The 24,690-nt window shown below is 35.1% G+C and overlaps 1 protein-coding gene across 3 annotated transcripts in view; it reads right to left on the bottom strand.

The window, feature by feature from the left end:
* DNAJC13 (DnaJ heat shock protein family (Hsp40) member C13) overlaps positions 1–24,690 on the bottom strand; it is a 127,035-nt gene that overhangs the window by 59,578 nt on the left and 42,767 nt on the right. For 2 of the 3 annotated variants that reach the window (XM_039243843.1, XM_039243841.1), the window contains exons 7-23: positions 24,182–24,388; positions 23,999–24,094; positions 23,543–23,634; positions 18,873–19,039; positions 18,689–18,768; positions 18,436–18,605; positions 17,842–17,941; positions 16,034–16,141; positions 15,014–15,169; positions 14,234–14,290; positions 12,091–12,212; positions 8,969–9,044; positions 8,606–8,701; positions 7,672–7,815; positions 4,387–4,401; positions 3,723–3,805; positions 1,987–2,140 (exon numbers count right to left, since the gene is read on the bottom strand). In XM_039243843.1, the coding sequence (XP_039099774.1) occupies positions 1,987–2,140; positions 3,723–3,805; positions 4,387–4,401; positions 7,672–7,815; positions 8,606–8,701; positions 8,969–9,044; positions 12,091–12,212; positions 14,234–14,290; positions 15,014–15,169; positions 16,034–16,141; positions 17,842–17,941; positions 18,436–18,605; positions 18,689–18,768; positions 18,873–19,039; positions 23,543–23,634; positions 23,999–24,094; positions 24,182–24,388 (1,923 nt within the window). The remainder of the gene's footprint in view (positions 1–1,986; positions 2,141–3,722; positions 3,806–4,386; positions 4,402–7,671; positions 7,816–8,605; positions 8,702–8,968; positions 9,045–12,090; positions 12,213–14,233; positions 14,291–15,013; positions 15,170–16,033; positions 16,142–17,841; positions 17,942–18,435; positions 18,606–18,688; positions 18,769–18,872; positions 19,040–23,542; positions 23,635–23,998; positions 24,095–24,181; positions 24,389–24,690) is intronic. The other variant, XM_039243842.1, reaches the window with a different exon arrangement.

The following is a 24,690-nucleotide window of genomic DNA, read 5'->3' on the forward strand; positions in this document are numbered from 1 at the left end:
CTGGATTATTAAATTCTTTTTCTAAAGCCTAAAGTAACTTATTTCTAAAAATATATATTATATAAAATCATATAGACAGATAGATATGGATATATGTATATATCCATTCTGAGCATTCAATTCATTCAACTTCTATTTATTAAGTATATACTGTACATACCATGCACTGTTCTAGTCATCAGGGATATAGCAATAAACGAACAAAAAAGTACAATATGAGGGCGTCTGACTCTTGGTTTCAGCTCAGGTCATGATCCCATGGTTTGTGAAATCAACCCCCCGGACAGTGCCAGAGTCTGCTTGGAATTCTCTCTTTCCTCTCTCTGCCCTTCTCATGTGCATACACACATGCTCTCTCTCAAAATAAATAAACATAAGAAAATATATACTTAACAGTTGGGTGACAGTACTATGGTGGAAGCAAGCAGAGAAAAGGGATAGAGTGTGTGTGCTTGTGGTGGTGGTGGTGGTGGTAGTATATCCATCCAAAGATGGCTGCATTTTTAATCATACTGGCCAGAGAAGGCCTATTCAGATGATGACATTCAGGAAAAGGAGAAAACAAGTTATGAGGCTATCCAGGAAAAATAATATTTTAGTTAAGAGGGAATAGCAAGTAGAGAGACTAGCCAGTCAAGAACACGAATTTGGTGTTTCCAGGGAAGTTCATGTTGCTGGAGCAAAAGTGAAAGGGTGAGTAGCAGAACATGAGAACAGAGAAACAATGCTTACAATGCTTGGGGTTAGGGGTACACAGATCTTGTCTTGTTAAGTCATTTCAAGAACCCAGGCTTTTGACAAAGTAAGATACGAAGTGACAGTGACAGAAGTACCAGAGGGGTCTGAGCATAATCTACTTACATTTTAACAAGATCATAATACTGCTATGTTGGTAAGAGATTACAGGGAGGCAAGAGTGGAAGCAGATATACTACTATAATCCCACAGACAGAAGATGGTTGGGTTCTGGATCAATTCTGAAGGTGTACTGAATACGATTTGTTGATAAATTAGGTTCGGGGTATAAGAGAAAAGATGACTTCAAGGGTTTTGACTTGAAGATAAGGAGAAGCCATTATCTAAGATCAAAAAGACTACAAGTAGATTTTGGGGAAGAATAAGAACAGTTTTAGAGCTACACTCTAGATGCTTATTGGATATCCAATTATAAGATAAAAATATGAAGTCAAGGAAAGAAAATCTGCGATAAAAATCTGGAAGCCACAAGCAAATAAAAAATATTGGAAGCCATGAGAATGGTGAAGATCACTGAGGCAATAAATATAAATAAGAAGTCCAAGAACTAATCCTCTGGGCCAATTTAGAAGCTGGGGAATAAGAAAAATGAACAAAGGAGAAGGAATGGAAAGTGAATGAGGAGAAAATCCAGGAGAATATAAAGTCCCAAAACTAAAGTAAAAAAAGTATTTCAAGGAAGAGGGAATGAGCACAATCAAATTGCTTTATTTTAGAAATGCAGTTGGATTCAAGATAAAGCCTGGAGGGTCGTGAGTATGTTCAAATTTACAAGTGTTATGAGAGTTTACCTTATACACACACATACACAAGGTTATCTATCACCAACATGTATTTTTTTTTACCAGCATGTTTCCTGATCTCGTTTTGTTGTTCTTCACATCAGTATTTTAATACAAAAGCAAAATATGACCACATTCACAATCAAACTACCATAAAAAATTACACAAGGTACAAATAGAAGGAAAAAGGGAGAACAGGCTATGTTTTAATGAAGAAAAAAAATCTAAGGAGAAAACAAAGAACAGATCTGGAAAGCACAGGAACAAATTCATTAATAGTCCTACATGGTTCTCCCGTACAAAGCTGAGTTACTTAACACAATTTTAAAATTTTTGTCTCAGGCCAATCTTAAAAAAAAAAAACAAAAACCCTCCAAAAATAACATGCTTTAAAAAAGAAAAAATTAATATTATAAAAATTACATTAATTACAAAAATTAAACCTTACCTCAAATTCATGGTGGTTCCAGGAGATCACATTGGCACTACCAAGCTCTCTATCAATATTAAATGCTCTCATCTCAGATTCAAGACTATCTCTCAGCTCTTCTCGTGTTTTGAAATTCCAAATTAGGTTTGACTTGGCATGATCTTGACCAAACCTATGTATGTAATCAGAAAATAATAGGAAGTAATAAATACTTTTTAGAAATCTATAAATAAATATCCCTTACTACATTTCATAATAAGAAAGCAGTGGAATTAATAAACCCCAGCAAGTGTAAATGAAGAAAATAAAATCTCTGTAAAGTACAGTACAATGGAAATGGTAGAATCTTTGTGACAGGTAATAGGTATACACTGTAAAATTCTTTGACCTTTTCTGTATATTTTAAAGTTTTCATAACAAAATGCTAGGGGGGAAAAATAAACCCAAACCGTAAAACAAATCTGTGTGGATTTCAAACCAAGGAACTGAGGTTTTAATTTCAGTATTTACTACTGCTATAAATTCCAGTCAGAGAATAATTACAATCAGAAATCAAATTTCACGTTGGGGATATGAATTTCTGAACTATGAGGTGTGAAGTGTGTAGGATGAGCAACATTCTAGATAGGACTGTTATAAACTACCTAAGAAAGAATATGGCTAAACTGCCAAACTCTGATGGATATTTGTAAAATATCTTCCTTTTGTTCCTGAGTAATTTAACTACTGTGATATATCTGGACCCAGGTCTGAACTGTAGGTAGATGGGCATCATATTCTTTCACTTTCATTCTGCAACCCTCCTAGAAAGTCTGATGTCAGAGTTCCAAGACAGTTTCTAGGGAAGACAACATAATCCAAGAATTCCTGAGGAAGAAAACCAATATTCTTAAGGCCATACTATATACTGTATTTATTACTATATGCTTTAAAAGTACTATGGAAAGTTTCCAAAGCAAAGCAATATTTTCCCTTATTAGCTAAGGTATAATTAAAATGTCGGCTTCCAGGGGCGCCTGGGTGGCTTAGTCGGTTGGGCGTCCGACTTTCGCTTGGGTCATCATCTCGCGGTTCGTGGGTTCAAGCCCCGCGTCAGGCTCTGTGCTGACTGCCAGCTCAGAGCCTGGAGCCTGTTTCAGTCTGTGACTCCCTCTCTCTCTGACCCTCCCCTGCTCACGCTGTCTCTCTCTCTCTCCTAGAAATAAATAATAAAAAAAAAAAAAATGTCGACTTCCAGAGTAAGTACTATAAGTTATCCCCAAAAGTTTAGCAAATCCCCAAAATGTTTCAGTCTTTCTATGTGTATGTATCTGTGTATGTTTGGGGTGGAGGGGCAGAGGCAGGAGAAGATGGAGAGAAGAGGCAAATAGATCAGAAAGACTAGATAAATATAAAAGGCCAGCTAAGCTGGATACCCATTTACCTCAAGTCTCCTTATGTTTTTCATTCATCTACCTCTTTTAAGACCCCATTGGTAACAAGACTTAAAGGTTGGAATTCTTAAACTAATCATCTCAAAGCCTTATTAAAAATTTAAAAGGAACTTTAGCTCCTCAGGCTATCAACACTCTATAAAAGACATTAATTTTATGGAAGCATCATTAATCATACCAATCTTAACAGTTACAGTTTTTGACATTCATGGTGTGAAAGTACCCATAGCATAAAGTACTAGTTTCAGGCAAGAAAAACCTATCATGATTCCTCTAACGGCAATGCCAAATTTTACGTTTTGGAAGAGAGTTTAAGGTTACCTGTAATAGAAGAGATCCCAATTTGCTTCTATTTTTATTCTCTGTCTTCTCTTTCGAAGAACCACTGGCTTTTGATTTATATTCTGGAAAAAAACAAAAATAGAAACAAACCAAAAAAAACCAACTTCATAGGGCTCAATCTGGGGCTACCAAATAGGCTGTCAGAAAATCATCACTTTATAAATGATGAGAAACATTTCTACACCAAATTTTGGCAGAAACAAGTTAATGAAGCAAAATCTGTAAAATATGAATATAAAATATTAGATTATTTCACATTACTGTGCTAGCAAATATTTCTACAGTATTGTTGAAATATTTTCCATTGTAGCCTAAAGTTGTTCCAACACCAAACTGTTACAGTTTACAGTGATGACTGATAAAATTTATGAGTCAAAACAGTGACTTGTTTTAAACATTTACATGCAGTTAATACACAAGTCATGGTAAAACAATAAATGCAAAAGATTACAGGTTATTAAACTGCCACCAAAGCCATAATGCACAAGTATAAATTGAAATAGCTAATGGACAAGAAATAAGAATCTACATTCAGACACATGTGAGGTGAGATTTGAATTTATTAGACAAAGAATCTCAAAGACAACTCCACATGCCAGGCAGTTTAATGCATTTCACACATGTAGCAGGAACTTAAACTCACCATATTGTTTCTGTCCTGAATTTAATTGTAAAGAGGAAAAAATAAAAAAGTTTTAAAGAAAGTAAAAATAAAAGAATGAGCCTGTATGTGTTAAGCTATATCTATCATACAAATTCCATGAGGGTGACACCAATACAAATCATCTTCACCTTAAAACACCTACTTCTCTAAGTCTATGACTCAGATTTTAGGCAGTCATAAACCCATTTGAGCATTCAAAGAAAGCTATGGCCTCCTATTCCGGAGGAAGACACACACATCAGTTTATAACTGGAGGGTAAGATTTCCAAGGTTTCTTGAAGTCTATACAGGGGCTGGCAGGTATCTCTGCTCTAAGTAAAACCGGTAGATATACCAGACATTAAAATTCCAAGCCCTAATGTGACACAACTAAAAAGTAGAAAGTAATATAAATTAAAACGCGGAAGTGTAACTTCATTAAAAAGTGGCAAATTACCTAAAATAAAGAAAAAAGACTCGATGACATAGAAAGAATAAAGACTGAGTAATAAATTTTAAAAAGTTAATGCTGTTTGAAATATACAATTCTCTTGGTTATGTAAGGAAATGTCTCCTACAAATTTGTAATTCTGGGTACTCTCATGAAAACTAATATAAGGTGACTTGAATAAAGCAATAAATTCAAAAATTTAGTTTTGATGATAAATTAATGATAAATGATTAATCTGAATGACAATCTTCCCCTGCCCTCAGGACAAAAAGTTGGGGGTCTAGAGTGGTGAAAATGAATATGCCATACATAAAAAGTACAACCAGCTCTCCATAAACAGAGTTCACAGACACAGAAACTTAGACTAAAACCCTTAACTAGCTAAACAAATTCCTAAACTAAAAATAAAAAATTAAAAAAAAAGGAATTTTATACATTAGCCAAAGGTTATTATTAACTGGACACAGAACATTAGCTACAAATGAAACTGACTTAAGAAACATTCTGATTATATAAGAATTGTAGTTCATTTCAAGGCTAGCCAGTTAATCTTAACAATGGTTAGTTTTCAGACTAGCTAAAGCACATGATCATTCCATATTTGGGTGTTAATATTTCTACAAAGAAAATAGTCACAAAGATTATTCACTGTTTTCTAAAGAAATTAATTTAAAAATAGTACCATAGCAAAAATAATCCATTTGCTACCAAAACAGTTTCTTCACGAGCATATATACTGGGCATCATTATTTGCTCAACATTTCAGATAACACCCATAAATGAAGCCAATAAAATATTGATATTAAAAATATATTATTTTCCCTCTGAATTGTTCTCTTTAAGTAACAAATGCTATTGACATTTATAGCTAAAATAGTTTTGTGTTCAATTTTAAGCTGGATAAATGTTTCATATGAAAGCTGATGCCAATAACTTATTTTCAGTTAGATAATTATATACAACAGCTTAAATAACTATATTATTTTAGAAATGGGCTTAACGACCTTAAGTCAGGAGCTCCTAATTTTTATTACCTGAAAATCATTCATACCTTACTTACAGATTTTCAACTATCCAAATGTTATAGCAATATTATCATGACCAGATATGTATAGTGCTTCTATTGTTACTTTGCTATAATAAAAAAGCAAAGCAACCCTATAGAACAGAGAAGGGAGGTACTGTTGTTCTGATTTTATGAAAAAGAAAAGTAAAATGTTCTCAAAACCCATAACTTATGTTTTGGGTTAATATATGATGAAACTAGGGGTGCCTGGGTGGCTCATTCGGTTAAGCATCTGATTCTTGATTTCAGCTCAGATCATGATTTCACAGTTTGTTGAGTTTGAGTCCTGCAGAGGGCTCTGTGCTGACACTGTGCTTGGGATTCTCTCTCTCCCCCTCTCTCTGTCGTTTCCACGCTCTCTCCCACATCCCCGAAATAAATGAAGAAACAAACAAACAAAAAAGATAAAACTAGGCTCAGATATAGGTTAAACAGTTCAACCTTTAGTATTTTCATGATCTTAGCCATTAAGAAAGCCTGTCTAGGTTCGAGCCCCGCGTCGGGCTCTGTGCTGACTGCCAGCTCAGAGCCTGGAGCCTGTTTCCAATTCTGTGTCTCCCTCTCTCTCTGACCCTCCCCTGCTCATGCTGTCTCTCTCTTTCCTAGAAATAAATAAAACATTAAAAAAAAAAAAAAAGAAAGCCTGCCTAGTGATTCTTTATATTGCAGATGTCACTCATACAAATCACCATGAATCCATTTATGCTCAAGTTCTGAAGAACTAAATTCTGGTCTCACTTTCTCATAGACACACAAGACTATAACTATTCTGTTGCACTTGATGTCTTATGTTTAGATGTTCTGGAAATTCATAAGAAACCTGGTTAGTAAGATATTTCCATTATTTTCCTTGTATAAAGAAATAGCTACCATAAGTGAAGAGATGGTTAAAGGGAAAGAACTTAAGTGTGGTTAAACAAAAACTGTGAGATTAAGTTAACTTTTATAGTTGACTTAACCACTGCACATTCCATCCTAGAGAGATGGATGTGCCTTATTGAATTAGGTTCTAATGATGATACTACATTCTGAAGACGGCTAAAATGGTTTTCAATCTGACCTGATTTGAGGAGCTAATAATGAAATTTAAGTACATGCAGTAAATTTAATTTAAAAATGTGAAACTTACTACCAAAACACTTGTCTGGCTAGCTCTGAACAAAAATGCTAAACAAGAAGAGCACCTTTATTTTTATAACTATAAAATAAAATTCAGATGTCAGCCTGGGTGGCTCAGTCATTAAACATCTGACTCTGACTCAGGTCATGATCTCACAGTCTGTGAACTCGAGCCCCACGTTGAGTGAGCTTGGGCCCTGCTTCGGGTGAACATGAGCCCCGTTTCTTTCTCTGCCCCTCCTGGGATTCTCTCTCTCTCTGTCCCTTGTATAATTGCACATGCTCTCTCTAGTGCTCTCTCTCTCAAAAAATAAATTAATTAAATTAAAATCAAAGTAAAATTCAGAGAAAGAAGAAAAGGAGATACATAAGGATACCGAAGTATGGAAACTGAAAATCATGGAAGAAAACTTACAAGTGAAATTTTATATTCAATTCAATATAAAATACCTAAGTAAAAACCTAATCACAGATACATAAAACTATGAATTAAGAAAAACTTCTATAAAAATATGGATCAGAATTAGGTAACATTTCTTCATATGTTCAATCAGAAAAACTGGACTATCATCTCTGTGAACAGCAATAATGAAAGTAAGCCTAGGATATATAGAAGGGCTAGAAGTCTGGAAACAGATTTTATTTTTACCTCTTTCTGTGCAATGCCCATTCTATCCCTCCAGTGCATCAGCACACGATCTACTTTTTCTTTGGCAAACTTTTCAACTTCCTTAGCAGCTTTTCCAGCTAGTCTTTGCCATTCTGGAACTTTATTAAATTTTCCATACTGATCCTGTAAAATAATGTTAAAATTCATTATAGTCCTGTTTCAAATTTATTTTTAAAATATAAGTAAAGCTGAGTCACACTATTTGTTTTACATGATAAAGTACATACTGGATATTGGGGGCTCAGTGAAAAAACAAAGTGAAAATTTCTGCAAGAAATTTTTTCTACAAGAAAACTTTTCTGTTTAAGCTTCAAGATAAGTCCTATGTGACGGGTGGTGAGATGTGAATGGGAGATGGGTGCAAAGAGAAAAATGGGGTGAAGAAAGGAGAACAACACATACAAGACATTATTACAACAGTATATCCTGAGAGATGTTTAAGTAGTTTTCTCAAAAATAGCCCACCTTATTAATCAAGATAGTTTTTGTAAGAAAAAAGTCCTACCTAAATTAATTTTTTCATTGTTGGCCCCTTTCACCAACATTATCAATCTCATATTATGTGCAAAATATCACATTATACATTTGAAACTTTAAAAAAAAATCCATTCCTGAACGTGGCAAAAGGCTGAGTGAAGGGAAATAAAACATACAAGATTACTACTATTCATAATATTAGACTGCGGTGACAGTTTTACAACTCTATAAATATACAAAAAATTACTGAATCGTATACTTACAAGTGAATATTATGGGATGTAATTTTACCTCAACAAAGTGGTTAATAATGATACAAAAAGAGTACCATTATTCAATACCGTGAATTCATGCTTTATGTCTAAAATTTTTACTGTGTTTCAGAGAAAAGTGTTCTTTTCAACCTGAAAAAAACATTTAGGACTATCATATTTACCATTGCAATTTTCACATTATCTCTAACATGCATGCGATCAGCATCCTTCTCGGGAACCGGATCTGAGCTGTCCAAGTACGCCAGCAAGCCTGGCGGCTAAAAGCAAACAAAAACAAAACATAAAATCCACTTCCAAAACCACCACACAGAAGAAAATTTAGCTTTTAAAATGCAAATAAATTAATACTATGATTTAAGCTATTGAGGTTTTAGCATTTATTATGTGACAACTTCTCTGATAAACAGCTTTTAAATAAAAAACAAACTAAAAAAACCTTTTAAGAGTATAAATAAATAAACTTACTCAATTTAATTTTATTGGGCAAGAATGCATAAATCTTCCTGGTCATTCAACAGACTTACCAAAATGCGTTTCAACAAGTTTGTCGCAGTTGCATTATCAGCTGTCCAGAGTCCCACTAAATGTCTACTTAGCTGTCTGAAAAAAGCAGACGTTGAGAAAGGTTTGCTGCTTTATCTCAGCTAGAACAGAAAGGAATTTTTAAGAACAAAATATCACATAAGCAATATGGCTACAGCAAAAAAAAAAAAAAAATCATTCTGATGTTAATATTTAAAGTTAATATTTCAATGTGGAGGGTGAATGAGACTGTAATTCAAAATATTACTAATGTTTCAGCATTTTCTCCAAATCAAAATGCTTCCCTGAAAACCCCATTGATTTTCAATGGGCCTGAACATGAAGAAGTAGGTTCTTACCTCATTTAAAGACACAGACAATAAATAAAGCAATTAGACTGGGTAATACGATTAGTTTGCATAATAAGTCCCAAAATAGGATCATATAGCATTCTGGCATTCCTTGGAATTCTGATCATGAGCAAAAGTCAATAACTATGTTCTAATATAACCTTTCTGGCAAGGTCAGGGATAAAAGATATTTTGTTTTGGAGTCTGGATGAAGACTTAAAGCACTTAAAGCAAATTATTCTCCTCATGCCACTTTAATTTTTTTTTAATGTTTGTTAATTTTTGAGAGACAAACACAGCATGAGTGGGGGAGGTGCAGAGAGAGACAGAGACAAAACCAGAAGCAGGATCCAGGCTCTGAGTTGTTAGTACAGAACCTGGTGCGGGGCTCAAACTCATGAGCTGTGAGATCATGACCTGAGCCAAAGTCAGAAGCTTAACCGATTGGGCGACCCAGGCACCTCTATTCATGCCACTTCAGAGGTAAAAACATATTTTGGTTCAAAGTAGAAATCTTAAGATCCATGTTGAATCTATGACTTAGTCATTTATTAATCTCTGATAACATCTGTCTGTCCCCTAGGCTAAGCTACTCATGAGCAGAGAATGTATTTTATTCACTGCTGACCCTTCTGTGCTTCCACAAGAATTCAAACTGCCATCTGCTACAAGAGTAGCCACGAAACCTGTGAAATAACCAGACTTCTAGACATATGTATTTATACAGATTACATTCCCAGAAGAAAAAAAGCTTAAAATTCCAAACTGTACTTTGTTATGTTACCAAAAAAAAAAAAAATGAACACTACTAAAATGTTCATTTTTGGGGCACTTGGGGGACTCAGGTTATGTGCCCAACTTTGTTTCCACTTTTTGTTTCAGCTCAAGTCATGCATGATCTCACAGTTCATGGGATCGAGCCCTATGTCCGGCTCTACGCTGACAGCATTGAGCCTGCCTGGGATTCTCTCTCCCCCCTTCTCTCTGCCCCTCCCCTGCTTGTGTACTCTCTCTCTCAAATAAATAAACTTAGGGGCGCCAGGGTGGCTCAGTCGGTTAAGTGTCCGACTTTGGCCCAGGTCATGATCTCACAGTTTGTGGGTTCGACCCTGGCATCGGGCTCTGTGCTGAAAGCTAGCTCAGAGACTGGAGGCTGCTTCAGATTCTGTATCTCCCTCTCTCTCTCTGCCTATCCCCTACTCATGCTCTGTTTCTCTCTGTCTCAATAATAAATAAACATAAAAACTTAAAAATAAATAAACCAAAAAAAAGAACTGTTTATTTCTGTGCCTATTTGGAAATTACTACTTAAGTAATTACACTTATACTTTCCTTCATTTGCATTGGGTAGGTATCATTATCAGCGATTCCTAAAAGAAGGCTTTAATTAAGGATAAGCAGGATAATATAGTTTATAATATCGCTATTTTATAATAGCAATTTGTAAAAGAAAGCAATGCAAATGAAAAGTGGTATTTATATTATAAATTGACAGCTTTTCAATACTGTGACTGATCACAGTAGGGAATGTAACTGATTAATAAAGAGGAACACAACAAGAAGCAAACATCTAACACAGGGGTTTAATAGAATAAGATATCAAATAGTGTCTATTTTCATGGAAGATGATATCTATCATGACTAATAAGGTAGCATGCCAAGGAAACAACTGTCTTTTAGATCTTTTTGTCCTCTCAGGCAACATAAAAGACCCCTTTTGGGGCTAACATTTACAGTTGAGGGATGCAGATGGCTTCTTATAATACGAACAGCAGAAAACTACTGGCAAGGCACCATACCATGACATACAATAACTGGATATGGTTGACAAAAAAGGGTAATTTATGGTATCATAACAAAGTAAATCTAATTGGGTAATTTATGCTATCATTTAAAAAGTCAAAAGGAACATGATTAAAAACATCTGATATTCTTTTTTTTTTTTTTTTAAACTAATAAGTCATGATTCTTACTATAAGGCTATCTGAAGGGTCACACATCAGGAATCATAAAAATGATTAAAAGGGATGGAATTCACATGGCCTGGAATAAATGACTAGATTTACATGCTTCCTTACATTTGAATGATTATTATAAAAAAAGAATTTGCAAAAGGGGAAACTGTTTAACTCCAAGAGACTTAGAATAGTCCTACGTTAGGCTGATTAGATAATGTTTTCTTTATTCTTTACAGTTTTTTTTTTTAATGTTTATTTTTGAGAGAGACAGAGAGCTAGACTCAGAATCTAAAGGAGGCTCCAGGCTCTGGGCTGTCAGCACAGAGCCCAATGCGAGGCTCGAATTTCACGAACTGTGAGTCATGACCTGAGCAAAAGTCAAATGCTTAACTGACTGAGCCACCCAAGAGCCCCAATGTTTTCTTTATTCTTAGAGTACCTAACTGATCAAAGATATTTAAAAACTGACATGACCAGAAGGAAATACAAAGAGAAAAGGCCTGGACATGTGGTTCTAGGTCCATAAGCTTCTAGGCACTATTTTCCATGTTCTAGTCCTTTGACTATGGGTAGAGAACCGTTAACAGGATAGTGAAGGAAAAATCCAAACAGTTTTGTTTCCCTCCCAAGTTATCCAGGGGCAGGGACAATGATCATCTGGGCACAATCTTTCTATAAGGAAAGGAAAAGGAGAACTAGGTGAATCAAAAGAAAAAGAATCATTGGTGTAATCCACTTATTCAGTTTGTTTTATGTAATATCGGAATCCATTTTCTAAGCAGCAAGTTAATTTACAGCAAATTAAATTTAACCTACCTATTTGTAAGCATCCTCTGATCTGAGCTTATTGTAAACATCGCAGTATGCAAGTGTCGAGGTAAGGCACCTTCACTTAGGGCAAGCTCCTGCATTTTTGTAGCAATTTCTTTGTCACCTTCCTTTGGAAAAAGGGTAAGATGATCCCTAAAGCAGCAATCTAGAACAAGCTATCCTAATTTTATAAAACTAATTTTATATCTCTAGGTAAAATTATACAGTATACAATAAAATTTTAAATGCAACTTTACCCAAAAATAACGTAAGTGATATAAATAATTTTAAAAATATTATTTGACTGTGGAATGAGGTTATAAATGTTTACAGGCACATTTATTTTATGAATTATGCTTTGCTTAATTTAACATTAAAATTACGTTCGTTCTTGGAGTATTTATCGGCCAATGAAAAGGTAAAGCAACTCAGGGAAATCAGCAATTCCTATCAAAGGCATCTATGAATCGGGCTTGTTTTTATTATTAACAATACATTCATTTTCATGGTGAACACAGTTATTCCTTTTTTTTTTTTTTTTTTTAAAGAATGATGTGATAACTGGGGTAGTTTTTTTTATCCTTAGGTTTTACTTTGCTTATATGAACTCATTTTGGCAACAGAGTATGACAGGACAGGACTACTAATCAAAGGTAATCACAGAACTATGAATTAAGTAAGCAGTGTGATATTGAAAACAATCTGTTGAAAAGCAAGAATGCTCACAATGTTAGTGAAAAACAGGATAAGTATATAATACAACTGAATACGTAGTATGTATACAAATATTCACAGTGTGAATATGTACATATATCATTCTAACAATGCTATATATACAGTACATAGTTTGTATATGTACACATATAATTCTGAATACTACAGTCTAAGAGAAAACTTACCAAAATGATATGAGTAGTTGCCTTAGGATGATAAAAATATAAACAATTTATTTGTTCCTTGAATTTTTTTCTATAAACTTCAGTGTTTCTTCAAAGATCATATATTGCTTTTACAGAGAAAATAGTTTAAGATACTTGCCAAGATTTCAGTGTCAATAAAGAAGGTGTTCCTTACACAGTTACCAGCTCCAGTCACTGGCTTTGACACTGACATGTGTAGCTTATACTGAAGCCCAAAGTCCACATTTTGGTTATACCTGGCCCTCAATAAATATTTCTGAATGAACGGCAACACATTGGTGGATCAGGGTCAGAAACACACTTGTGTTGGTCTTATGGTCTTAATTGTCCTTGGCTACTGTCAGCTCTGTGAGAGACACTTACTTCGGAAACATAGAACCCATTAGCTAAAGGAAGAAAATCAGCCTTTAGCTGTATATACACACTAAAAATGCAAATAACCTTTGATGTGTAACACCTATATATAATTTTAACACCTATTAGACATATACTAACTGCGCATTTTATTTAGCAATATGTTATATTTATGAGTTATAATCACTGAGTTTTTTATAAAAATGGCAAACACTTTTACATTTTAGCCAAACCACTACTATGACACAAAAAAATAAGAATCAAAGCCATTTAGACTGATGTTACTGTAAACATCAGTATGCAAGCTGATATTCGTAGCCATGATTTTGTTTACACAGAAAGCTAAAGGAACTACCTTGGGGAAACAATATCCTGTGTCTGTCCAATAACATGTTCTACGCTCTAGAGCTCATTTACAAATGCACTTAAAAAAACAAATGTACTTTAGCATGAGGAACTAATTTTTGTTACCATTTAATACCACTTTGCTATGAACTAACTCTATTAATAGATACTCACGTAACCTCAGTGCCTAAAGATTTCAGTACCGTCAATACCATCATCCCCCCACCCAAAAAGAGCAAGAGAGGAAGAATGCTAACTTTTAATTCTCTTAAAACAAATAACACACAAATGATGTAGGAACAGAAAGATTTGCCCTAAACCCACTTACCTCAGAACTTTAAACTCTTAGATTAATATTGAGGATTGTTTCTGTAGGTTAAAACTAACTTCTGAATAAAGATTTATAATTGCTTTTCTTACCCAGAAAAACTGCATGTTTCCCATAACAGACTGAAAAGTAATTCTGTCAGTTTCAATAAAAGCAGCCAATTAATATTCAAGTGCGTTTCAAATTTCGAATCTGTTCTCACCTCTATTATTGCCTTCATAACCAATCCAGCTCCCTTGATAATTGCCATGGAAGGATGCTATTAACATAGGGAGAAAAAAGAATCACAAAATGGAAGAATTTCATTCCAATGTACCTAGCTGTTAGTTTTAAGCAAGATATATAATTTTATTCAAGGTGTAAGTCATAAATTAGTGAAGGATACAAGTGAAAGTCAGACTACAGTTTGGTTAAAAATTTTAGATATCGTTACAACATACCTTTAAGGATAATCAAATTATCAACAGGAAACAGCCAGTATTTATTTGAATAATTATACTTATTTGAATGATGAATATCAAACAGTAATGATACAAGCTGACATTTATTATACAATATGAAATAACAAAAATCTAAGTATGCAGAAAAACACCACATGTATATAGTATTTAATGAAATAACAATGTTTTCAGCTGTGTATCAACAGCCCTACTAAAACTCATCCTATTATTTGGTAATTTATAAAGAAAAGGATACTCTGGGCCTATCTCAGAAAAAAAATGAGTTTTTCACTCCTTCTGAGATGGAAAAGATGAGCAACAGGATCAAAACAGTGGTCAAAAACCATCTATAGATCTCTACATGAAACACCAAGAAATCTGTGGAATTTAAATATCCTTAATAGGATAACATAGGCTGTATTCATTTATCAACATTACTATAGAAGAACACTTCCATTATTTTAAAACCAAACTGAGCCCACACTCTAAGTGGTTCTCTTAGAGGAGCTGTTATCTGATAAAAAAAAGTAACAAGCTCTCACCTGAAAGAGTTTGAAGAGGGTTCTTCCATTGGATGCTACCATCTCTAGGAGCATATCGAACTGCTGTCCTTCTGTTGTCTCACTATATGGAGCACAGAGGGCAAAAGTAAGGAAATCCAAAAGTGAACTAATAACTAGGGCACCAGTCCCATGATCCTGAAACAAAGTAACATAATTATCATGACTTAGGACAGAATTTCAAGCGAAACAGCAGTAACATGCTTCTGCTAGTCTAGATGTTAAAAGCATTCCTCCACATGAGGTTTAAAGTTTGATTACTCTAGTAGTATTTGTTTTTCTAATGCAATAAATCCACTGCTTACCATATCTCAAAAGGAAAATAAGATCTGGTCAAATTTCAAGAGAATAAACAAGACTCCTCCAACACGTACAAAAAGTTTAGTATGTATAATATTCATATAAAAAGCAGTCTTGACAAAACTTACAAAACTCTGAAAATTTGTGCCTTCCAGATGTTACAGATTGCCCATCTCCAAAACTGTTACCAGTGACTGAGAAGATTTAACTTAATTTTTTTAAACAGCTTATTTCATGATATTATTAAAGAGAAAGAAAAAAAGTCTTGAGTATCTTTGAGAAAATCTAAAGTCTTGCAACTTACTCTTCTCAGATGAATGGGTACAGTCCTAAAACAAAATATTTTATTTACTATTAGTGAGTAACCAAGCTGACCAAAATGTGTATGACCAACACTGACCAAAGCTGAGAGCTACAATTAAAGAAAGACCTGTCCAGGGCGCCTGGGTAGCTGAATCAGTTAAAAGCATCCAGTTCTTGATTTGGCTCAGGTCAAGATCTCACAGTTCATGAGTCCAAGCCTCCCGCTTAGGATTCGCCCTCTCTCTCTCTCTCTCTCTGCCACTCCCGTGCATGCATGCACTTGTGCACATTCTCTCTCAATATAAATGAACTTAGAAAAAATAAATAAAAAAGAACTGTCTAAACACCTATCAATAATGTATGGTATTTCTCATTAAGACAAATTTAATTAGAACTTACCACATGGGAATTAAATTTCTCCAGTAAGTTTTCCAGAAACTTCTTTGAAGAGAGAAGAGAAGCTTTGTTCAGCTGTTCTTGTCTTAAGTCATAGTCATCATGCATGGGCTATTGATTAACAACAGTGATAATTCATGAGCAACCCCACATGCTGGCATCGCACAAAAATCATTTATAGAGAGTATTCATTAAATACTAAAACAATTAAAAACCACAGCCTTTAAGATTGAAGGCAGAAAGGAAACTCGTGATAAGACAAGCAAGCAAGTGATGATTTCCCCCAGGGCCTGAGGAGGCTTCACAGATAATGAACCTGAGTATCCGCAGCGAGTACTGCACCAGGCACTCTCTCAAAAGTCTAGGTCTCCTCCTTAAAAGGCAGATGGCACCCATTTCTTCTCTCCCAATTTTATAATTTAAATTTAAAATGATAAAACTTAGCATTTATTTACTTATATTTTTAAATAGCATTTAAAAGCAGGTACTAAATGAGCAGCAGTACTTCTTTGTCCCTTTGACTAATGGAATAAAGGAGAATGGAAAACGGATTCTAGCATGAGGATTAGGAGTAAAGATCCAACCCTAACTTTGCTACTGACTACAGCTGCCTGAAGGCAAGGTTAATTGCTCTAACTCTGAGTTTCCCTTTCCTCACCAAGTGGCATTAATAGAACTCAGCTCACAGGACCATCATGAAGCTTAAATGAGCTAATTCATGTAAAAAAAAAAAAAAATTATACAGCCAAAACCTAATGTGCTTATTTCACATTACAGTAGTTTATGTTCTAGTTATCCCACTAATTCTTTTAATGGAGTAAAGATAGAAAATTCACTTTGGGGAATAAATATAAGACTTTATATAAGTGATTACTTAAGTTTATTCTATATCAGTGAGCTTGCCTACAGCACTTTATATGAGATATAAAGTCCCACTGCTATATACAACATTAAAGTTAATCAAGAACTTCAAAGTTATGCTGAACAACTCATTGCTTCTCCTCCCATACAAACTGCCACCAAGTTAGACCTTTATCTTCAGCCATCAAATGTGCCTTCTTTAGCCCCATCCTACTTCATCGTATTTGTTACATATTTAGTCTACCTGCCTCTAACTTTACCTCTTATATAGTCTACACATACCATCAATGGGCTTTCAGAGGTTCAAATCTAATATTATGCTCCTCTGCTGAAAAACCTTTCAGGTTGCTCCTTACTAAAGGATACAAATCTAGCTTCTTTGTCTGATACAAAGGCTCCTAATAATTTTCTCTACATACATCTCTAACTTTAACTCCTAATCCCACACACATACATGCTTCATGACCATTTCAATTATGTGCTGTGTCTCGAACATGCCTTTGTATATGCTATAGCATTTCCCAGGAAAGGCACCTCACAGAGGGAAAATACTTGTCTATCCTTTAAGACTGAGATCAAGTGTAACATCTTCCAGAAAAACTGTTCTAGAATCTTTTCTTTTCCTCCCCACAAAACCAAAACTGAGTGCTGCTTTTTAGGGATCGGGTGACCTCTATCTACTACTTTAGACTATACACATATGCCTACTTTACTAGACTGTTAGCCGTTTCAAGGAAGGAAGGAACTTTGTATTTCTAGTAGATAGCACAGTGTCTGGTTTATAGGATGTGCTAAAAAAACACATTTATTTAAATAAGTGACTATGAGGACAATTTAGGAAATAAGGAAACAGTAAAATTAATTGGTACAATGAAAATCTAGGTTTGTGTAAATTTAAATCATCAATCAACTTAAGAAAAACCAGTCTCCTTTTAAAAACCACTACTTACACACATGAGGGCACAGAGCATATCAACAGCTGCATGGATTACTCCATTGTTGCTCCTCTTGAGTGCTTTTACTACCTTTACTCCTAGACGTTCCCGAAACCTTGTCGAACAAAAAAAAAAGGCACTTAATAACAATATTAGAGCATTATTTTATTGTTTAATGTAACATAATAAGTTTTTTTTTTAAGTTTATACTGCATTCGGCAAGTACATATTTTATCTTGAGAAAGAGAGATAGAGAGCCTAAGTGGGGACAGAGCAGAGAGAGGGAAAGGGGGGTGAGAGAGAATGGAGGAGGAGGGGGAGATAGAGAGAGAGAGAGAATGAATGAATCCCAAGTAGGCCCTATGCTGCTGGCACAGAGCCCAGTGCAGGGATTAATCCTACCAACCATGAGATCATGACCTGAGCCAAGCTCAACAGTCAGATGTTCAACCACTGAGTCACCCAGGTGCCCCAGCCAAGTATGTATTTTATTTATTTTTCAAGTATATTTATTTACTTTGAGAAACAATGTCTGCGGGGGAGGGGCAAACAGAGAGGGAGAGGGAGAGTTATTTGTATTCTCTAAAAAAAAGTTCAAAGACAACTTACTTTGGAAGCTGAGTGAAGGCCAGAAAACCAGCTTTGGAAGCCACAAGCCTCCTCACAGCCTGAAACTGACTCTCAAGTTCTGCATTTGAAGCAACAACATCTCCCTCTTGGGACAATAATGCTGTTATGGCATTATTGATCAATTTTTCTTTGTTTTCTGAGAAGAGGCCCTAGGTAAAGGAAGAATGGTTCAAAAAAGTTTCCACACCAAAAGTTAACGACAATGAACAAATTATAATACAATTCATCTTACATCCTGCGTTACTGCATGCAGAACTCCACTATATGAAATATTAGCGTTGAACCTGAATACAGCATCCGCAAAGTTGCCATCTGTAAGATGAAAAGGTTCAAAAAGATTCAGAAGTTTGCATTCGTAGTTTTTAAATTATTAAGTAGATAGACGGAAATGCAATTACACTTAAATCAATACTTACTTGGAGGTGTGGCCAAAAATCTGAGATGAAGGCTCTCCACTTCCTCATCTACAGGCATGCTGAGTAACCCCCATCGCTGACCTTTATGAGTTGTTGTCATTTTTACACAAACATCTCTGTTACCAGAGGCTCTTACTCCATCCAACAAACTTGCTAATAAGGAATCTCTAAGCAAGGTAAAAAAAATAAAAAGATTTTAGGATTGATAATTAAGGGCAATTTTGACTCAGAATACAGCATAGGCCCTTTAACAGATAACCTGCTCAGGGAGGGCACTCCAAGTCCAAGGAGAAGCACAAAAGAAAGAGCCTGGAGTTCCAATACTAGCTCTGCACTTTGCAGTCAAATATCTTGTACAAGCACTGTAAATATAACATTTTTGTTTTAAGATTTTTAAGAACAGTTTCACCAAGATACAACTTACAAATAAAAAATTCATCCAATTAAAATGTACAGCTTAGGAATTAGTAAAGGGGTACCTGGGTGGCTCAGTCATTAAGCATCTGACTTTGGCTCAGGTCATGATCTCACAGTTCGTGAGTTTAAACCCCGAATCAGGTGAGCACGAGCCCTGGATCAAGAGAGTTCGAGCCCTGTTCTAGGTAAGTAAAGCCCCACTTAGGGTAAAACAGGAGCCCTGCTTTGGGTGAAACACAAGCCCCGCTTCTCTTTCTCTCTGTCCCTTGTGGGAATTATCTCTCTCTGCCCCTTGCTCACTCATGCCCTTTCTAAATAAATTAAATAAATAAATAAATAAGGGAGGGTGATGGGCATGGAGGAGGGCACTTGTGCGGATGAGCACTGGGTGTTACATGGAAACCAACTTGACAATAAACTATTTTTTAAAAAAAAGATAACACACACACACACACACACACACACCAAAAAGAAGGGCACTTTTTGGGATGGGCACTGGGTATCATATGTAAGAGATGAATTACCAAGTTCTACTCCTGAAACCAAGACTACACTGTATGTTTATTCACTTGAACTTAAATAAATAATAAAAACATTTTTCTGAATGAATGAATAAATAAAACCTTGGTAAATTTATACAAATGTGCACCTATCCATTGTGGCATACTTCCATCACCCCCAAAAACTTCCTTGTATCCATTTGCAAAAGGCTCCCCAGCCTCCAGGCAACCACTTATTTTCTATCTATTTAGTTTTGCTTTTTCAAATAACTTCATCAAGAGAATGAAAAAGAAAGCCACAGGCTGGGAAAAAATATTTATAAAAGCCCTATCTGATAAAGGTCCATTATCCAAAATGATCCAAAGTCCTCTTAAAGTCAACAAAAAGACAAACAACTCAATTAAAATATGATCCAAAGTCCTAATAGACCGACACCTCACCAAAAATGATACAGATGGCAAATAAACATACGAGAAGGTACTCAACATATAGGTCATCAGGGAAATGCACACTGAAACAAGATGACACCACACACTTACTAGAATGGCCAAAACTGAATACCAACAATACCAAATGCTGGTATGGAGCAACAGGAAGACTCATTCACTGCTAGCCGGAATATAAAATTCACAGTCACTTCTGAAAGACAGTTTGGCAGTTTCTTACAAAACTCAACATCCTCTTACCATATGATCCAGTGATCACACTCCTTAGTACTTACACAAAAGATGAAAACTTACATCCACACAAAACCAGCACTCAGATTTTTATAGCAGCTTTAATGGAAGAAACCACGAGGTCTTTCAGTAAGCAAATGTATAAATAAACCATGGTATGTCCAGACAATGGATTATTAAGTGTTAAAAGAAATGAGCTATTCAGGAATGAAAAGACATGGAGAAAATGAAAGAAGCCAATCTGAAAAACCTACATACTGTACAATTCTAACTATGACACTATAGAAAAAGCGGAACTTTGGAAGACAGTAAAAAGATGAGGGGGAGGGAGAGATGAAATTAGTGAGGCATTAGGATTAGGATTTCCTAATCCAAAGTATTTTACTGCTAGAGACAATCTGTGGAGATTTTTAGGGCAGTGAAAAGTCTGCATGGTACTATAATAGTAGACAAATATCATTATATATTTGTTCCAACCTGTAGGTTCATCAATTTTTACACATGTATCACTCTGGTAGGGGATGCTGGTAAAGGGGAAGGCTCTGCTACTTAGAAGGCAGGAGACAGACTGTAGGAGGTACATGAGAAATCTCTAGAACTTTGGCTCAATTTTACTATAAACCTCAAAATGCTCTAAAAAATAGTCTATTAAAAATTCATATAAACAGAATAGTATAGTATGTAGCTTTTTGTGTCTTATTTTATAGATCACATATTTTTAAGGTTCAGTCCTTTTTATTGATAGTATTCCACTATATGAATACTCAACATGTTTGCCTACTTATTCACCAGGTGATACATTTATCATTGGTTTCTATTCTTAGCTATTAGAAGTAATGTTATTGTAAACATTCACATACAAGTTTTATGTGGGCATATGTTTTCATTTCTCTTGAGGTAGACACCCAGGAGTAGAACTGTTTGGTGATATGACAACTTTATGTTTAAGAAATTGCTCAACTATTTTTCAAAAGTTTATGACTACATTCTCCCACCAGCAATGTATGAGAATTCACATGCTTGCCAACAATTGGCACTAACAGCCTTTTTGATATTATCCATTTTAGTGCACATGTAGGTTTTACTTTTCCTCAATAAATCATGATCCTTTCATGTGTTTATTTACCATTCATGTATTTTATCTGGTGAGGTGTCTATTTGAATACTTTGCCTATTTATTGGGGTTAGTATGGAGTTAAAAGAGTTCTTTATATATTCTAGGAGCAAATCTTTTATTAACTATGTTTTCCAAATATTTTCTCCCTGTCTGTGGCTTGTCTTGTCCTTTTCTTAATGGGGTCAAAGTTTTAAATTTTGAAAAAGTCTAATTACTCAGACTTTTATGAATTATGTATTTGGTACTGTATCTAAGAAACCTTTTCCTCGGGCACCTGGGTGGTTGAGTTGGTTAAGCGTCTGACTTGGTTTCAGCTCAAATCATGATCTCACAATTTGGGGGATGGAGCTCTGTGTCAGGCTCTGTGCTGACAGTGTGGAGCCTGCTTGGGATTTTCTCTCTCTTCTCTCTATGCCCCTTCCCATTTGCATGCACTTACACTTACACCCTTTTGCTCTCAAAATAAAAAGAACGAATGAACAAATGAAAGATTTTCCTAATCCAAAGTCACAAAGAAATTGCTTTACTTTTTGCATATAAACTTTATTGGGATCCCTTCATAGGGACCAGGATCAATGTACTGTACATAAAGCACATGACAAACTGTAAATGCTGAGATCCCTCCCCTGATTAGAACATGTGCACTTTCCCCCCGCCCCCCCCGAAGTTCTCTTCCTTGAATTCAAGACAGGAAAAAATACCACCTTTTTGCTTCAAATGTCATTTTTGTTGAACTTAGATAAAAAGCTTTCCAAAAAAAAAAAAAAAAAAAAAAAAAAAAAAAAAAAAAGTTACTGGTCATACTACAGGAAGTGACAGGACTTCAATAAGGCTGCATTGTGAACAGTGGCAAAATGTACCGAAACCGTTTCAACTACGCTTTAAAAAGAGATTCAGTCTCCATCTTTTTAAACAGCATAAAAGAACTGCCTGGAATATAAAAGCCGTGAATACCATGACAATGACTTAGTATATGAAGTGAGTGTGAGTCATTCACAGTACAGATAGCATTCAAGTTCTTCACCTTACAGAAGGAGTTGATGAGCTATAGCATCTCACAGGTTTTCACAGCAACAGCCAAGTCACAGTAATATAATCAGGCTTATCACACTGGAAAATTAGTAAGTAGCCTAATGATGCTAACTTATAAAAACCTAAGGTAAGAGCAAATTTAAAGTAACTTGCTGCTATTATTCAAACAATTTAACAACAAAAAGTGAAAGGTGATAATTTAAAATACTTTATTTAAAAGCATAAGTTACAGAAATACACTTTATTTTCATCATTTCATTTAAAATCAAAACACCATTTTTATTCTTTTTAGAAATTTGAAAACTGGATCGTCATTATTTATTATTATTATTTTTAATATTTATTCATTTTTGAGAAATGGAGACAGACAGAGCACGAGACAGAGCACGAGCAGGGGAGAGGTAGAAAGAGAGGGAGACACAGAATTTGAAGCAGGCTCCAGGCTCGGAGCTGTCAGCACAGAGCCCAACATGGGGCTCTAATCCATGGACCGCGAGACCATTACCTGAGTCGCAGTCAGACACTCAACCAACTGAGCCAGTCAGGTGCCCCTACTATTATTTTTTAATGTTTATTTATTTTTGAGAGACAGAGTGTGGGTGGGGGAGGGACAGACAGAAGAGAGAGACAGAGACAGAGACACAGAATCTCAAGTAGGCTCCAAGCTTGATGCACAGAGCCCGACACAGGGCTCAACCTCTCAAGCCATGAGATCATGACCCGAGCCTAAGTTGATGCTTAACTGATTGAGCCACACAGGTACCCCAGTGAATTGTTATTTTAAATATGCAACAAAATAATGCTGCCTTTCCAAAGTTATACGAGTTTAAAGATCTAGATCATAACTCTTTGTTTTTCCTTTTTGATGGAACATTCTGCCTTGCACATACTAGGATCTCAAAAGCTGGATAAATTAAAGAAAATACCTCTCTGTTGAAGAATATTTCCGTATTTGCCCTTTTATAAACTCAATTGAAAAAAGCTGTGGATTTTCTGAGTCACAAACCAATGCAAATACCTAGTGAAAACAAAAAAACAAGTTGAACAAATGGTAGTTTTATGATATTTCCTTAGAAGAACTACAGACAATCCCTTTTAGCTTACAAAAGCCCATATTTAAAAAACTTTACAGGATCAGAATTTAAAAGCTGCTTAAAAGTCTCAGACTGTCATACATTACCGAATACAAAGTTCTATTTGTTGTATACTTGAAAACCAAATTTTGTAAGTCACTGTTCTAAGTACAATAAATAATGTGAAATATTAAATAGGTTCTCCTTATTTTCCATTCGTTAGACATGAAAAAATACTAAAATAAAATATCATCCTAATTTATCAACAGGAAGAAATCTCACTTAAGCTCACTTAAATCTCAAACTTACTTCTCCTAAAGGCTTCAGAGTTGCAATATTATATGTCGCTGGATCACGTTCTACTAAACAGGTTTCTGTAAGTGCTAGAACTCGTTTTACAGGCTCCTTCAAACAAAATTGAAACATTAAAAAGTTATTAAAGAAAAAGGTCAAAATCAGATGAACAAACTTTTTTTTAACATAGAGTCTTACCGAATGCCTAGGTGATATTTTTTGGACTATAAACTCTGCTAACGATGTGATGGATTCATCAGTACTGTATTTTCCAAAGCGAAGATTCAAATATTGTTCAAATTCTAAAGGTTCTTTTCTGATGCGCAATGAAATACCTATGTAGTTGCCAGCATGATCTATTGCACTTTTGATAATTTCTTCTCTTTGCTCTGAAGCAAATAAATGCTGTACAAATTTTGAAATGTGAAAAGTCAGGGTTAAAACAACTATAATGCGACCATTCTGAATCAATTCACAGGAAGGGCAGCAATTCTCAAGAAAAAACAACGGTAGTGTGTCTTATCAAAGGGAAGTAAGCTGTGTGTTCTGTTTGAACCACTAAGTTAAAATCACAGTCTGGGATACAGAGTCTTGCAAATAACTAACTAAATGGAAATTACTTCATAACTTTCAGGGTCTTGTTCCCATCATCATGTGGCAAACAGAATGCTGGGGCTTCCAAAAGGGGTCCCAGAGACTCCAGCCAA

The sequence above is a fragment of the Hyaena hyaena genome, unplaced genomic scaffold, assembly GCF_003009895.1.
Source record: "Hyaena hyaena isolate Hyena2069 unplaced genomic scaffold, ASM300989v1 scaffold_234, whole genome shotgun sequence".
Taxonomy (NCBI): domain Eukaryota; kingdom Metazoa; phylum Chordata; class Mammalia; order Carnivora; family Hyaenidae; genus Hyaena; species Hyaena hyaena.